General features: G+C 38.0%; 1 protein-coding gene across 2 annotated transcripts in view; it reads left to right on the top strand.

Moving 5' to 3' along the window:
• The window catches only part of GORAB (golgin, RAB6 interacting), a 92,641-nt gene that overhangs the window by 36,992 nt on the left and 39,022 nt on the right, over nt 1-16,627 (top strand). The window contains exon 5 of one of the 2 annotated variants that reach the window (XR_004526244.2): nt 15,729-15,841. Coding sequence is in view for 1 of the 2 variants with exons in the window: in XM_073804543.1 (XP_073660644.1) it covers nt 15,729-15,756 (28 nt within the window). In the remaining variant the exon portion in view is untranslated. Of the gene's footprint in view, nt 1-15,728; nt 15,848-16,627 lie in introns of those variants that run through there. The other variant, XM_073804543.1, reaches the window with a different exon arrangement.

The raw sequence follows: 16,627 nt of genomic DNA, 5'->3' as shown, positions 1-16,627 counted from the left end.
AAATTCTAGCTGCCCATCTTTTCCATTGACTCTTGTTTATACATGGAAAATCTTCATATTTGTTTTTTATTAAACCTTGGGTTTTGACCTTACTATATTTTCTCATGATTGTTTTATTCTTTATTGCTGTCTCATCAATAATGGTCTCACCTTTGAATGACTGCTTTATTTCTATTAGCAAATGACTTTCTTCTTCAAGTGTCATCAGAAATAGAACAATAACACTGAAAGAAAAGACACCAGGGTCATTTTGTCCTTTTTCATACCATGGTAAACTGGTCAAGTAGGTTTGAGACTTTTTGTTCACCCCACCCCGCAGGGCTACCTAATTCAGCACAAGACTTGGTTTTCTTTGAGGTTAGTGCTATATAAACACTGTCCATTAAAATTCGACAAGGTGTCAGGTATGAATCGATTATGAGGCCCCTGATCATCTCTTTTTAGCAGAACTGAAGAGTTGATATGAATAGAGTTTTCATTGAATACTATTTCTCAGGGACTTGTTCCAAACTTTCTTTAAAAATGAAGAAAAAAAAAAAACCTGACGTCTTATATAATCATCAACATGGCACAATGAAAACTGCTAATATAAATAACCTAGATAACCTAATCTGCATCCCTAAGACACCTCAGCCTCCTTTGAAGAGAAGCAAAAAGGATGTCCAAATGTAAATAAACTAAAATAAAAACCAATACACCCTGAGGGATGGGGTTGTTTAGCTCACACAGTGGAATGAAAAGTGGTTTGTGTTTGTTTGCGTCTTTTTAGTTTGTTTTATTGTTGTGGTTTTAACTTCTCCATGATTAGGACTCAAGTAATTTTCTTCTTTTCTGTTATAAATTGCTTGCAGGCTGGTCAAGATTCGGTTTCATTCTAACGTTTAGAGAAAATGATCTTCCTGTTCCATATTCAAAGATAAAAATATCTCCCAGCTAAAGTGATTGTCAATGCCAGGGCCAGGTCCCTTTTCAGGAATTTCCTTCCTGGACTTGGCCCTTCAACCTCTGAAATAACAATTGTTTTTTAGCTTTTCTGAAATGAAAATATTTACCAACAGGGTTTGATTGTACAACATCGCATCTCCTTCTTCGGTCTGCTGGGGTAGCTCATCAGACGGGCTGGTGGTGAGCCGGGGAAAAGCCAGGAGGAAACCTCTGTGGGCAAAGGAGGGAAGGAGAGAGAGAGCAAGAAAGAGGAACAAGCCCTGACTATTTGACGTGCACACAGGAATTTCAAAACAGGCTGCAGGGCTGAGTATCCAAACGGAGGAAACGTGTATCAGATGAAACACCCACGCTTTGATCTTTCTTAGAATGTAGTTCTTTTTGGCAAAAACGCTTTCTCCTCCATACTCATTACAGAAAGGAACTTGTCGTTGCCAATCAATAAGGATAAAGCAATAACAATAGTGTTAACACCTTCCCAATGGGAAAACAGTGTTGGGAACTGTGCATGCTATCTGCTCTTGGCTTGGTTTCATATTTTAAAGGGGATTTGGCAAAATAATTAGATGCTTCTGTCTACCTCTGTTCTATCCTATCCAAACCCTATGCAGCTTAGTAAACTGATGTCAGAGGAATTTGGCAGGATGCTTAGTGATAGCTTCTCAAATGAATGTATAAGTAGGGCAGAAATAGCCTTTCTGAAGGATACTTCCTATCTCAATCCCTAATGTATTAACAGTTAATGCTGAGTAATGCTAATACCAGGGATGGTGTTGAAATGGGATGACGTGGTGGTGGGGTAAGGGCATTACGTCATTTGATTGTTTTCCTCTGACAAGAGTGACATCCTCCAGGGGCAGAAAGCACAACCCTGCTCCAAAATGTCAACACTCCTCCAGGAACAAGGCAGTTTACAACATGACAACATTTTCATCTGTGGATTAACCTCAAGGACGATCTGCTATTTGCTAGATCTCTCTTATTTTTTGAAACTATCCTTAGACATGAAAAAAGGATTATTATTTGGTAAGAGAGGAAGGTGAAACTCACTTTGAAAGAGAGCCCATTACATGTCAGGCATTCTGCTAGATGCTTGAAAATTTTATTTCTCTTTGTCTTCATTATAACTTTATCTGGTTCTGTTATTATCCATGATTTGTGAATGAGCAAAGCATGAGTTAAGAAGCACAAAAATTAACCATCTTGTCTAAGGTCATACATCTAGTAGGAGAGAAGCTTCCAAAAGAACGATGAGAACAGATCCTATATTTGTCTTTGTAATGGTCACAGTGGTGCACTGCCCAGATGACCCTTTCAGGACCAGCTGTGAAAAGTGTTGGTTGCTAATGGCTCACTGGAGATTCTTTCTTCAGGAATTGCCCTAGGCTAAAGAGAGTGGTCTTGCCAAAGTTTGTGCCCCCTTCCTGGGGGGAAGCCTGGAACCAAAGTCTGAGAGTTATGGGGGTACAAAGAACTGGCCCCCATGCCTCAATTGGGAAGAACTGGGGCCAGAACTCGGCTGAGGCCTTTGTTGTGTCTGTATCACACCCAAAGGCTCTCCCTACCCAGTCCTGCTTCCTTGACCACTTACAGACCTTGTCCTCAAACATACTCTCCAATAAACTTTGGCACACACATCTCCATCCCAGACTCTATTTTCTGAGAAGTCTGATCTTTGACAGCCTTCTGGAATGTATATTAAAAATGAAAAAACAAAAACTATTTAAATGCTAGGACATAGAAAAAACAAAAAGATAAACAAACAAATAATACCCTGCCTCATCATTTCAGTATAGTGGCCCTAGTATTGTACACAGGAATATCTAGAAGTGACACTCTTAATCCAGGAAGAATGTTGTAAATCATAGGATTTTACTCTTTTTAGAACCAAAATGAATGTTAAGGAGACTTTCTCTCCCATCCCACTTCTATCCACCATCATATTACAATTTAAAAAAATAAATGAGGCTTTGAAAAAGTAACTGACTTGGTTATGGTCCCCCAGCTATTTGGTAGATGAGGGCCTAGTGCTGAATCTAAGATGTCACTATGAAACGCAGAGCCAAGGTCATATTAAACTTCTAATTTGATTAAATTAAAATGCTTTATGGTACATATTATGTGCAAGAAAGTAATTAACTGAGAAATGTCAGGTTCTTTCCTGCCAATTTTAGAGTTAGTGATACATAACTATTGCTTTTACAAATATAATAAAGGAACTTAATATCACGGCAGCAAACATTATCCTCTGCTTATCCTCTGATCAAGTACTGGATCTTACTTGATTCTGCCTATTTTAACCAAGTAGTGTCTTTTACACATAATTCACGCAGCTTTAAGTGATGCATTTTCTCTCCCTGCCACCCTGTGATAATTTTAATTTAAATTTCACCATGTTACATGATCAATTTATTTTCCTTAAAAGGAACAACTTCAAGTGTGCCTTCCAGAGCTCTGGGAGTTCTTTTTCCTTTCAATTAGATTAGTTTATAAATGGGGATCTTGGAAACTGAAAGAAGATTCAGTTGCAGAAGGAAAGGCTTTGTGCTTGATTCTGATCCCCCCAATACGTACGCGTGCGTGTGCACAGACACACACACCATCCTCCATCAAGAGGTTAAAGGACCATGGCCTTTTGTTTCATGGGATGGATTAATATTGCTGGGTTGCTTGCAGGGAGAAGGGACTTTCCAAGCTGTTATATGCTGGATGCGTTGAGAGTGCATGTTTCTGTAACACCATACTTTTTAATACAACTGACGGTCTGTCTTGAGATTTAAGTGTGTTTTGACAGTTTTTATGCACCTGTTAATTCAAAGCTCTTAACATATGCCAGTTAAAAAGAGCCAGGCACTAAAACATCTAGCTTTAGAGGCTAAATATGGCTCAGCTGCAATCCCAGGCAGGCAGGCTGACAGGAACAATTCCTTCCGCCAAGATGGAAATCAGCTGTAGCCTCCTCTTGTGCCTTGAACAAACCATTTCTAGGTGGGGAGGGTGGAAATACCATTTGATTTCCCAGGGGACAGTTATCAGAGTCAACTCAGGTCTTCATCCATGGTTGGTTACTCTGGATAATATTCTGTTGTGTTCAAGTGGAGGACTCAGGATTTGGAAAGACCTTTATGTTCATCGTGGTGTCTAGTTAGGAGAGCTCTCCATCTGTTCTCTGCTCCACACCTTCCCTTCATACCCACCTACCCACACCCAGCAAAACTGAGGACAGATGCCCGAATTTTTCCAATGCTAACTCCACGGTTTTTAAGAACTAAGGCCATGCATTTCTCTACAACACAAAGAGCAATATTTCTGGTGTAAATAAAGAAATAATTCTCGTCAAACTTAAACAAGGATGATTAAGGGATATTCACTGTAGCACTAGCTAAATGCCAAAAGATAAATGATCTCTCTGTGCATACAAAGTACCTTGTACTCAGAGCTTTAAAACAGTGTAGAGTGAAAGATAAATAAGCATTTGCCTTTATTGTTCTCTGAGACTCTTTGGGGCAAGGTATGGATTTGATACATTTCAAACATCTGGTACATTTCCTCTTGAGGGTACAGAACAATTGCTGTCCAATGGAAATGTAATTCAAGCTACAAATGTAAGTCTGTGCATATGTAATTTGAAATTTTCCAGTAGCCACATTTGCAAAAGTAAAGAGAAACAGGTAAAAATAATTTTAATCATGTACTTATTTAAGCAATATCCAAAATACTATCATATCAATGTGTAAGCAATTAATGAGAAATTTTATGTGAAATTCGATGTGTATTTTGCACTTACAGCACATCTCTGTTTGGACTAGCCATATTAGCCACATTTCAAGTTTTTAATACCCACATGTAGCAAGTGCAGTTCTAAAATGTTGATCATGAAAATGTTCCAACAAATGGAAAATAACATTTAATGACCCTGGGAATATTACTAGAAACTGGATAATGGCCAAGGGACCTGTAGAGAATTCACCAGCTTCTTCTCTTTTTTACCCTGTATTACAACACATTTCTTTTCATACGATTGTTTGAATGTCCTTCTCAGCTTCACAGTGATGGTCATCAGATTCCAAGTAAATAACTATAGAAAAACAGAACTATTAAAAAGTGGAATGAGTTACCTAGATGGAAAAGTAGATTTCATGTCATCAGAGTATTTGAGCAGAATCTAAATGATTGTCTGCAGTGATGCTATGGTGAAATTCTGTACCATGTGGCTGAATAGCATAAGGTAGTATACACAGCGGCTGAGAGCTTGGGATTTAGAGCCAAATAGAACTGGGTTACAATCTCACCTCCACTATTTGTGTGGTAGCACATAATGAGATTTAATTGTCCCATTTGTAAAACAGAAATAACCACTTCATGAAATTGTTATGTGAAATAAATGAAAGAATATATCTATAGCTCTCACAATGTTCAAAAAGATATTATGATTATGATTATTACAGCATAAGAAAACTGCCTACGGATATTTGGTACTAAAGACAGATGACACATAATATTAAGCATTTAAGACATTGTGTATCGTGTCTCCTTTAACTTTTGCAACTACTCTAATCTATCATGGTTATAGCAAGGTCATCAACTGTTAAAGAGGGTGACAACTAGACTTCAGAGTGATTTGTACCAAAAACGGTTCACTTCAAAAATTGTGGTTTTGTTATAATTTTAGGAGAAAAGAAAGAACTAACTTTCATTGAGCGTTGTTGGTTTTGTTTTTGGTTTTTTCCCTGTTTGTTTTTTAAACGTACAAAAGCACTTTCTGCATCTTATCTTAAAAATCCCTTGAGGTGGTGTTCTTTTTAAAGGGTGAGTATACTGAGGATCTGGGAAGTCAAGGGTGCAAGGTTAACATGTAGTGCGTTAATATGTGCATCCAGACCCGTCCGACTTTAAAGCTCGTGCTATTTCCACTACATGGGAATGGCCAGATTTGACTTTCACTTATCTGCAACTGTCAGTCAACAGTAGAAACGGATAGAAACAGTATTTCAATCAGTACTAACATACAAATATTCTGGCTCCTAAATTGACGCTGGTTAAAATACATGTCCCCCAACTACCATCATTTACCCAGAAAGGGGGTTAGTGCTGCACCTGTGGATCATCGCTGTTATCCACATCACAGTCTGCTTAGGCACTGCTTCTTACTGCACCACTGAAACGTTCACCCCTTTGAGGAGCTCACTTCTGATGGAAAAAATACTGGAAATTGGGACACATAAGTTGAAACGTATTTCAAGAGACTTCTCTTAGAGCATGCTACACCAGTGTTCTCAGGGCAACACTGGTGACCACCCTAGAGGTGGGAGCCATGCACACACTTCTCCAGAATGACTTTCCAGGTGTGTCTATCCTGATAAAACTAGTTTAAGGTTGATGTCGGGGGGGAAAGGGGCGGGGTGGAGTGGAGTGGCAAGAAAATAGATGTTTAAACACCACCCTTTAGACAATCATTTATGGTTAATCACTATCAGTGCCTTTAGAACATGTCTGCCATAGAAGAAAACAAAAGAACAAAAGTCCCTGGCAGCTGTTCTAAGGTTCTTTGCTTCATCAAATTCAGTCTTTGTAGCTTTGCAGAGAGAGGTCCAAATAGGAATGTCCATAGTACGGCTGTGATTTTCAGAGGAGTCAAAATTCCTCAGTTTTGATCCTGGGACAGAGATGAACAATCCAGTTCAAACTGCATTTGTATTTCTTATCTATAATGTATTCAATTTAGTTTAAACAAACTTCCGTGTTTCCCTTAGGTGTTCTTACTCCAGAGGAACTGTTTCCACAAATTATATGTAATTACCCCTTCTGGTCAAAGGTGAGAAGGAAATTAGCATCACAATGGCAAGTTTTCTCTCTGGGTGTTGCCAGCTCACACAGTTCCATGGGTGATTTGAGTGTGTTAAGCCTCCGTTTACAAGCAGGAAAGCTCACCAGAGCCCATGAGGACAGCATTAAAAATTCCTGATCAGAGACAAGCATTTCAGACATTCATTACCACACAAGCCATCAGTGGATTAGATCGAATAAGCCAAATACTTGCAGACCTCAGCCCTGGGGCTGGTTAGACTATTCAAGTAATGCAAAGTCAAATGGGCCCGAGTTACACCCTGCCTTCTTTTGAAACAAGCCAATGAGCCTCTGTCTACTCATAAGGGGTGTTAGGATACTAGTTGAAAGACAGTAGGCCCAGACATTTGGGTTTTAGCACTCTATTTGGTTATAGAAAGTAGGAAGTCATCTAGTGAGTCAGCACACACACACACACACACACACACACACACACACACACCATTTTTAAAAAATGTGTTAAGTTAGAGGAGGTAGCCTTTTGGGGGGAAGATAAGGGTGCTCTCTCCACTATTCTAGAAGAATGAAAATAACTCATCTTTTTCAGTAAAAAGAAATTGCAAAATATTCTTCCAGAAATAAACATGAAAAACTATACACACACATGAATTTCTGAGATAGATGCCAAGTACTGCTCTGAAACCATGTGAATTTTTCTCTCGTGCATTTGTCAGCCTGACTCCAAACCATTTTATTCTTTCCTCATTTCTCCCCTCTGCTCTGTCTGTTTTTAGTTAGTTGCTTCTTGGCATAGCTTCCGTTGGAGCAGAGAGTGCCTGTACTTTCTTCTTTTCTTCCTCTCTTCTTTTTCTTTTGTTTCCTTTTAAAACTTCTTTTTTTGTGTTCTTTCTCCTGGGCTCTGCAGTGACTCTGCAATAATTACTAAGACCAGAGCAAACAGGAGGTATGTGTCTCTGGAGCCCACTCTGTCCCCCTCCATCAGGCCTTCCTACTATACACATAAAGAGCAGCTCAGTGAGGGGCACAGAGACATGTTCACGAATGCAAATGATACGCGTGCACGCTGCCCATGACTCACTTCTCTGCAAGAGCCTGCAGCTCCCCCGCCACCTTCTCTTGTGAGTGGACTTGCCCAATGGCACCATTTTGTGTCGAGGACTTCCTGCAGAGGAATTCTCCAAGCTGCTTTTGCTTTTAAGAACTAGGATTTTGAGACCCAGAGTGTAGAGGTTGCGATATTCATGTATTTACAGAACTCCATTACATTTTATTGGACCTCATTTTTAACTGGCTTTGTCACAACATGTTTCAAGTTGTGGAAAAACAGAAACACACTAGCCATGCAGCCACATAGAGACCTGAAAAGAAGATGGTTGTTTTAAATCTAAGTTTAAGCAAACAAGTTTTGTTTGAATATGGAGTAAGTTTTAAAAAGCATCATGAATACACAGAATATAAAATGAAACACACTGTAAGGGCACGTCTTTGTTCTCATTCATTTTGTCTGGGGAGCTGGAGTGGATTCAGCTGGTGTTACTGTTTCTAGCAATGTGTGATCAGCCTTTGGAAAGGACACAATATCAGAACACACTCATAAGTGTGCGTTGGTTCAGGAATGTTAAAAAAAAAAAAAAAAGGGACTTCCCTGGTGGTGCAGTGGTTAAGAATCCACCTGCCAATGCAAGGGACATGGGTTCGATCCCTGGTCTGGGAAGATCCCACATGCCACAGAGCAACTAAGCCCGTGCACCACAACTACTGAGCCTGCACTCTAGAGCCCGCAAGCCACAACTAGGAAGCCCACAAGCCACAACTGCAGAAGCCCGCGTGCCTAGAGCCCGTGCTCCGCAACAAGAGAAGCCACCGCAATGAGAAGCCTGCGCACTGCAACAGAGTAGCCCCTGCTCACCACAACTAGAGAAAGCCTGGGCGTAGCAACAAAGACCCAATGCAGCCAAAAATTAAAAATTAATTAATTAATTTTTTTAAAAAAAGAAAGACAAGTCAATGCCTTTAACAAATTGAGAGTTACTTAAACTTGAATCAGCACTGTAGTCTAATGAGACAATAGAAATTGGCCTATTTGTTCCTGTCTTACCCTTCCCAAGTTCACGGACATTCAGCTTCTTTGAAAGAATTAACTCTGAAGCATGAAGCCCACTCTGTCTTCAGGTAAAACTTGAAATAAGAAGATTCTTTCCCTCTCTAGGAGCAGTTTTTTTCAAAGAGACATAGAAACACAGAGGCATTTGTTGATGATGTGGATAGGACTTATGAACAAAATTTAAATCTCCATCATGTATAGGATTTTAAAAAATAATCATGTTAATTTCAGGAAACAAAAATAAAGGAATCAACACACACAGGTGCAAAGACTGTTGTGGGAGAAAATCATCTGAGGTATAAAATGAGAGATGTGAATTGGAATGACTTGGCTACTTGCAAGAAAAAGTGTTCAAAACTTACCCTCTTTGAGTATGCAGCCTGGAGAATGTCATTTCAATCACTTCTGCAGTTGCTCTACTGAGTACTTTTGAAATATCCTCTATCTACAGATGAAAGCACCCTCATCAGGGAGGGAACGAGCCTGTGACCATGTCTACATGATGCCAAACACTTGGGTAAAAACTGAAACCATTACACCAGTGCCTTGATGCTTTTCAGACACTCAGCTCTTTGGCATTGTAAAGGGAAACAATTCAGATTTTTCAGTTTTCCTTCTGATATTTGTCATTGTGTAGCTATAGTCAATGGCTAGATAAGTGTATGTTTACCAGAAAAAAAAGTTTGAAAGTTATATATATGATAGGTAATTCAAGAGAAGTAAATTATAGGGAAGATACATAAAGTAAACAGCTAAATCATCGTGCCATGGTCACCTATGTGTCTTTATTATAGACAAACACATAACACGCACAGGTGCAAACATACACTCAAAGACCAATTTTTAAAAATCCAGTTAAGTGAGATTTTTCCCTCTACCTTTAGTTATTTGTTGTGATGTTATCTCAATCTTATTTGTCCATACACCAGACAACTCCTATGAGAATAAAACTTTGCAGAAGTACATGACTTCTCTTTGTAAATCTGCAAACCATTTTTCTTTCTATCACTTGAAATATTGTCACTGTGGTTTCAGTTATGGGCAGAGTATATTTTAAAGGCACTGCTCAAATCCAGAATGCTCTGAGCCTCTCTGTTATTTTAGTGATCATATGGTTGCTGAAATACAAGACAATTTATGTGCAAAAAAAAAATCCCAGCTTCAGTTTCTAAAATATGCTTACTGTTTTTTCAACAGAAATAAAAATTGTATCCAAAGAACACATGATTAATATTCTTACGTTAAAGGATTCAAAATCAAGATGAGAATAAATATTTTGTGTTTTGGTAGCATAATATATTTGCCAACAGACTTACCTTAATGTCTCTTAATTGGGAGATGGGGAAATAAGGGAATGTATTTAAAGTGAAGAACCACTTTACAGTTGACTTATTTAAAATGGATATTTAATGATTTCTAAAACATTTTCTAAAATAAATGGAAAAGAAAATGTTTAAGCTATTTGATAAAAGCTGCTTTCAAAAGGCACATAGCATACTACTAACCTTTTCCCTGAGCCTGTCGTTCTCCAGAAATTCTCCTAACTATAAGGCACGTTCATAAACCCCACACCAGTAGAGACATACTTGTCACACCCAATCTTGCTATCTTCTTAGTTATTCATTTTACAGGAAAAATTCCTCGTCTTATTTTCTAAATTTTTAAATGCAACTTCCTCTAGGTAATATGTACATGAAATGGCATTCATTTCCAATATATTAAATGTCATAACTGAGGTCATCTTAAGATTAGAAAGAATCAGTGTTTTCAAAACAATACACTTGAATTATCTGTGCAAAGACATACATGTACTTAATTAAGGTTAGAATTGTATAGGATTATTTATAAAGTTATAAATTACATTGTTCAAGAAAACACTTGAAATGGGCACTGAGAAGCCACATAATTAAATAAAAATTGAAAACCTTTGAACATGTCTAGATTGGTATAAATGGCTTCACAGACATAGATTTCATGTTTTCATTTTAATAGCAATAAAATATTTTGTTTATGTACACTCACTTTAAAACTCAACTTGAAAAGCATGGCATATATAGCATTTATGCACATGTTTACCATATATTTAAAGACAGATTTTAATGATCCATTACTGGAAATCCATAAAAGTTTGCATGTCAACACTGGCTCCATTTTAGAAAATATTTTAGAAAATATTTTCCTTTCTCTATTACATTTCTAAAAGTATGAAATGTTTGGTGAATGTGGAGGATAAGACAGAAGAAATGCTTTAAATAAATACATAGATTCTGAAGGTGCACTTTCTTTCTCCCTTTCTTTCTTTCTTTCTTTCTTTCTTTCTTTCTTTCTTTCTTTCTTTCTTTCTTTTTCTTTCTTTTCTTTTTCCTATTGAGAACAAGAATAAATAGATTAGTAGTTTAGTGCAGAGGAGAAATTATACAGAAACTGAGATGGTGGCTGTAACATCACTGCAGTGATAATGTATAAATGCTATTAGCTCCGTGTTCCTCTATCGCTTATGAACATTTAGAAAGTATTCAGCATGTTTGCTGGGTCAGATAAACTGTTGAAAGTCATTATTTGTCTACTTTTCAAAACTTCAATATTTAGTGCTTTGTAATTTTGAACAAGGAAATTTAAACTGGTTGCAAGTCAAATGTTATAGAAAACAAACACAAAAACAAAAATCAGAAAGAAAGGAAGAAAGGAGATATAAAGTGAGAATAATAGTAGGGAAACAGAGGGAGAAATAATTTGGGGGGAGGGCAAAAAGGACAAAATTAAGATCAGAACTGAAGGGGTCTGATAAAAGAATCCAACATAAACTTAAAAATATAGAAGCAGAGTAAACATCGCAAAATGCCCTTAACAAACCCCAGTTCTGCAGGCTTTTCTGCTGCTACACAAAAGTGTATTTTTCAAGAAAATTGGTTACAGCAGTTACCCGTGCCTTCGAATAGCAACAAGTAGAAATAAGGCAGGACGTCTAGAGGGGCTCTCCTTAGAGCCGCATTCCCTACCTTTTCAATCCCTGCCAGTTCTCCTGCGCCAAACCATATGGAATCCATCTCACTCAAGGACATAGACGAGGAGAGGGGCTTCGGGAAACCAGGGCTGCTGCAGGCGTTTTAACGGCATGCCACAGGAAAGTTTTATTTCCAATTGATTGGTTACAAATCAGATAAATATCGCTTCTAATGAAAGCAGCTTCGAACCGCTGGAAATGTTATCTATAGGAGTCTGGGGTTTATCAAAAGTCAAAAGTAGCTTTAATCACATCAGCATGCTAATTACAGGCAAACAATAAAAGCTTTAAGAAATGATTGTGCGGGTTTTATTACTATTGACAGTCACTGAGGTATATTTATTTCGGGAGGTAATTGTCAGAAGACTTTCTCCAGAAAGACTTGTTTGTATAATTAAGTGCGTGTTATGCAAGCTTATCTACTGATCTACTTCTGCTAGTTATGTAGCTCCCCCAATGCCTCAGAACACAGAAGCAATTAAAAAAGAAAGACCCAGGGAGATGGTTTTTCAGTAGTTCATTTGTGAAGGAGGAAAAAATAAAGACCTAATGTACTCTGGAAAAACAGAACGTACTAGAGTAAGAAATGTGATCAGTCACTAAAACATAAAGGAATAAAACAATAAAGGTAAGTTGAAAACTCTTCACAATCAGTGATGTAAAAGTAGGAAATAATAAGAATGGACATTTTCATTTGGAGGAGAAGTTGGGGGAGCAGGAATTTTCTTTTTTGCATACAAAATATCATTCAATAAAATGGGGTATTCCAACCTAAAAATATATGTGATGAGAATGAGACAAAATGGAAAATAACAATCAATGGCTTCAGGACCACTGGTTTTATTATTTTATTGTGGGTTTATTACCTAATTCCCAAAAGTGCCTAATTTACAAGTAAGAGCCTAAACTTTTGGTAACATCATTTCAAATCTGCACAGACACACGTGCTTTTTCATCCAAATGAACAACAAAGGTAGATTTACAGTTGCCGCCCTGAGCTTTTTTTTTTTTTTAGGCTAAACCACCTGAAACATATTTTAAAAAAAATATTTCCATCTTATTTCTCATGACAAACTGCATTGTGACTGGACTAAAAGAGGAAAAAATAAACCTTTCAAACTATGAACTATTTTTGTGCCATAAAGAATCATTCAACTCTAAAAGGGAAAAACCCTAATTTAAAAGATATCATTATTATATCAAAAGGTGTTGGACTGGATTTAATTCTTTCCATTCCAACATATTGGCCTCAGTTCAGTTTCCACCTCATTCAAAGCAATTAAAAATGTGGCAAACCCTTGATCAATTTTTTACCCTTAAATCCGGTCGGTTCTGAAGTTGTCACATTTTAATGGGTTCAGAGTCAGTTTATGCAAGAGACAATCAAATGTTGGCTTTTAAAAGTCCTATAAAAAGTAAGAGCTTTTAACCTTTTGAATGCATTAATAAAATGCTAATGGCATCATGGCCAAGACCACATTTGGAGGTTCCCCAGAACTCCAAAGGACTGTTGTGAAAACAGAATTTTAATCAAATGATCTGTTATTTTAATGGCCACTTACAAAACAGGAGATTTATTGAGAAGCATAAAGTTTGTTTGCATGAGTGAAAGCAAAGCTTTTAAGAATTACCTTCTTCCGGGTTTTTTTTTTGCCCCAGTTCCTTACAACATAATACTACCAAACATTTGTGAATTGTGACTCAAGTCTGCAGTCTTATTTCTAGCAGAAAATAAAAGGGAGGCTGGAGAGCAAAAAAAAGGTGGTGCCAATTTGTCTGCCCAGGCTCTGATTATTGGATGCAGAAAATTTTTTTTCCTTTCAGGGGAGAGGGATTTGGTGGGAATGTTTCTCCCTTCAGGGTGAGATATCTGATATCCATCCCGAGACCAATCATAAGGCCAAACTTTCATGCAAACTGCACAAGGGAAAAAAATTAGGTCTTTGGGTAAAATTCTCATCTAAATTTGCAGCAGATCCCTAGTTTCCGCTGGGCAATTATGTCTCTTCTTACCATTTCTGATTGCAAAACACATTGATTTTTTTAAAAGTTATTTCTGATAACTTGAGAACCTTCGATCCCTAGCCCCCTCCCCCAACTCTTCGTCCTCTCTTTTGAGTCTCTGTTCCTCATTTCTGTCTCCCCAGTCTAGAAGTGCTATCCAGTGACCCCTGGTGCTGATTAAAGTTTCTCGGGTGACCCCTGAATGCATTTTATTACACTGGCTGGTCATAAAACCTGCTTAAACTGCTGGCTTATCCAAACTCCTACCTCTTCTGTGGAAAGCCCTACAGTCAGTCCAGCCTCAGGCAAGGAAAATACAAACAAGCAAACCAAGGAGGGCAGAGAAGGCTTGAACACAGACTTTGTCAATACCAAGGAGCCATCCGGCATAGGGGAGGGGAAAACTTAGAATGAAGACAGACACTCACAAGGGTTCTGGAGGAAATCAACTTAATACTAGTGTAGGTGGGACATGGAGAAGTAGAAACATGAGAAAAGAGAGAAAAAATTAAAACCGTTTGGTGTTTTCTTTTCCCTTAAAATGATGTCACAACACTGAAATAGCTTACAAGGTGAAAGGTAAGCATCACTAACACAGGTCAGCATAAGACATCTCTGAAAACAACATACTCCTAAAACGGATCCCAGGAAAACATTTACTCAGCTTCTGGGAGCAACACAAGGAGGTTAGAAGCCTTTGTATGTTTATGTATTTACTACATCTAGGTAAAAATATGTATTGTTATATTTACATGGTTCAGGAGAAGCCAACTTACAGTGAGGTTTAGTTTAGCTGTTTATTTTCCTGGGCTGCTGAAGGGAGGCAAAATCTATAAGATTCACAATCCTGCCTGGATGGAATTTCTGTGGCAGGGATAAGGCATGCAATGCTTATAAGGGAGGCCAGAGAAATCAGCGTTCGAAAGGAGAATGGTGTTATTGCGCATCAAAACCTATCAAGCTCTGGGTTTTCCCCTGGGACTAAAACTGAACATATGCGTGTGTATCAAATCCAATTTAAAAAGTGTTTTGAATTTCATTCTCATTCGCAAAATCTGAAAATAAATCGGTAGGGTCGGTTCTCAGCCTTAAGCCAGAGTAGGAGGCTACAGTCTGGAAGTCTGCCGAGAGAAGTCCGTCTGTTCAGTTCTGCAGGTAAGGTGCTACCTGTTGCCTTGCAGGCAACGGGATGAAGATCTGACACACAGAGTTAGCTCCTGGCAGCTCTCCCACCAACCACGGTAGAGATCCACAGAGGCAGGAGAAGAACACACTTTTCCTACTGGTCAGGTTCCCATTTCAGTGACACTGAACCTGGATGAGATCCAGACTCTGCTCGGAGCCGTTGACATTCCTAATGTCCAAGTGACAGGCCCCCCGATTGCTGGGCAGTTTTTCAATACTAGCTAGAAATCTTTAAGAAGGTAAAATCAAGGGCCCAAAGTGAATCATTAATGACTATTTAATTGCATCTTGTGATTAAAAAGTGATTTGTGATGGTTACTCTTGACATCATTTTCTTTGTTCATGTGATTTTTTTAAACTCTTAGAAAATGTCATTATTTTCCCTTTTGTTCAAAGAAATACAAAATAACCATGAATTCAACTCTTCTGTAGACCAGAAGTGGTCCCTTTCACCTGTTTATACTTTTCATGTAGTCACTAAGCAAAAGTCAAGCATTTCCCCAAAGATACTATTAGTGGAAGCTGGTGACTTTGTTAATACCTAGAATGAACTGGTGAGATATGCTTTATTTATCTAATTTAATTGATCTAATGTAATTCATTCAGAGAGTCTTCATAGTGAATGATAAATCTGATAACCAATGACATTCATCAACCATTTTTATTTTTTATATGCAGCCCACATTACACCAGGAGAGGAGTTTGATACCGTTCCTGCTGTTGCTTGCCTATCTACTAGGCCTGGCAATTTACAGATGTAAACACTTTACTTCTTACTACAACCATATGGAGTAAGTATAATTATTCCCAGTTTGTAGATGAGGAAACTAGGGCTTAGAGAAATGAGGTAATTGCCCAGCTTCACATAACTAGTGAGTTATGTGTGATTCACAGTCAGGAATGTGATTCTGGACAATCTGACTCTCTGCACTGACTTGGGCTCCAATTCACTCCTTAACCAACATCTCTTCATCAACTTTGCTGGGTCCCAAACAGGGTAAATAGAAAGGAAAGATCGGGGAAACAAACAAATGTACACTTGGTTGCTTATTTTATTTTTCTCAATATGTTAGGTCCAGAATATATATGAATCCACAACTCAAGGTTATTTTCTTCATGAAAACTTCCTGAGTAAACTAACTTACTCTCTACTTGATAAATCTATTTCTCACCTCTCCTTTCCTCAGTGGAATCTAAATTTCTTTTAAATTCTATATATTTTAGTTGCTTACATATAGTATGTCTTCTTAAAGGAAGTGATACATTTTTCTTTAAACGGTGGATAGTTTAAGTAGTTAAAAAAAAGAAAAAAGCTTGTTCCATGCTTTCAGATAGAGGATGTAAGAAAGGAAAGTGGGTGCCAGATGTGCCAAAATGCTAAATAGTTTGGAGTTCAAGTTGAAGCTGGGAAACAGAGAGGGTAGATAGGTCAAAGTGGTAGTCAGCCTTCATGTATTTGATTTAAAAAGATGGTGAGTAAAGTGGTGGGGTGACAGAGTCTAGGAAGTTAAGATATAAAATGACCTAATAAACATTTCTTAGAATCTAGCCTAGAACAAAAAATTATGAGGGAAGAG

The sequence above is a fragment of the Tursiops truncatus genome, chromosome 1 (genome assembly GCF_011762595.2).
Source record: "Tursiops truncatus isolate mTurTru1 chromosome 1, mTurTru1.mat.Y, whole genome shotgun sequence".
NCBI lineage: Eukaryota > Metazoa > Chordata > Mammalia > Artiodactyla > Delphinidae > Tursiops > Tursiops truncatus.
This window is presented reverse-complemented; position numbering and strand designations above follow the sequence as displayed.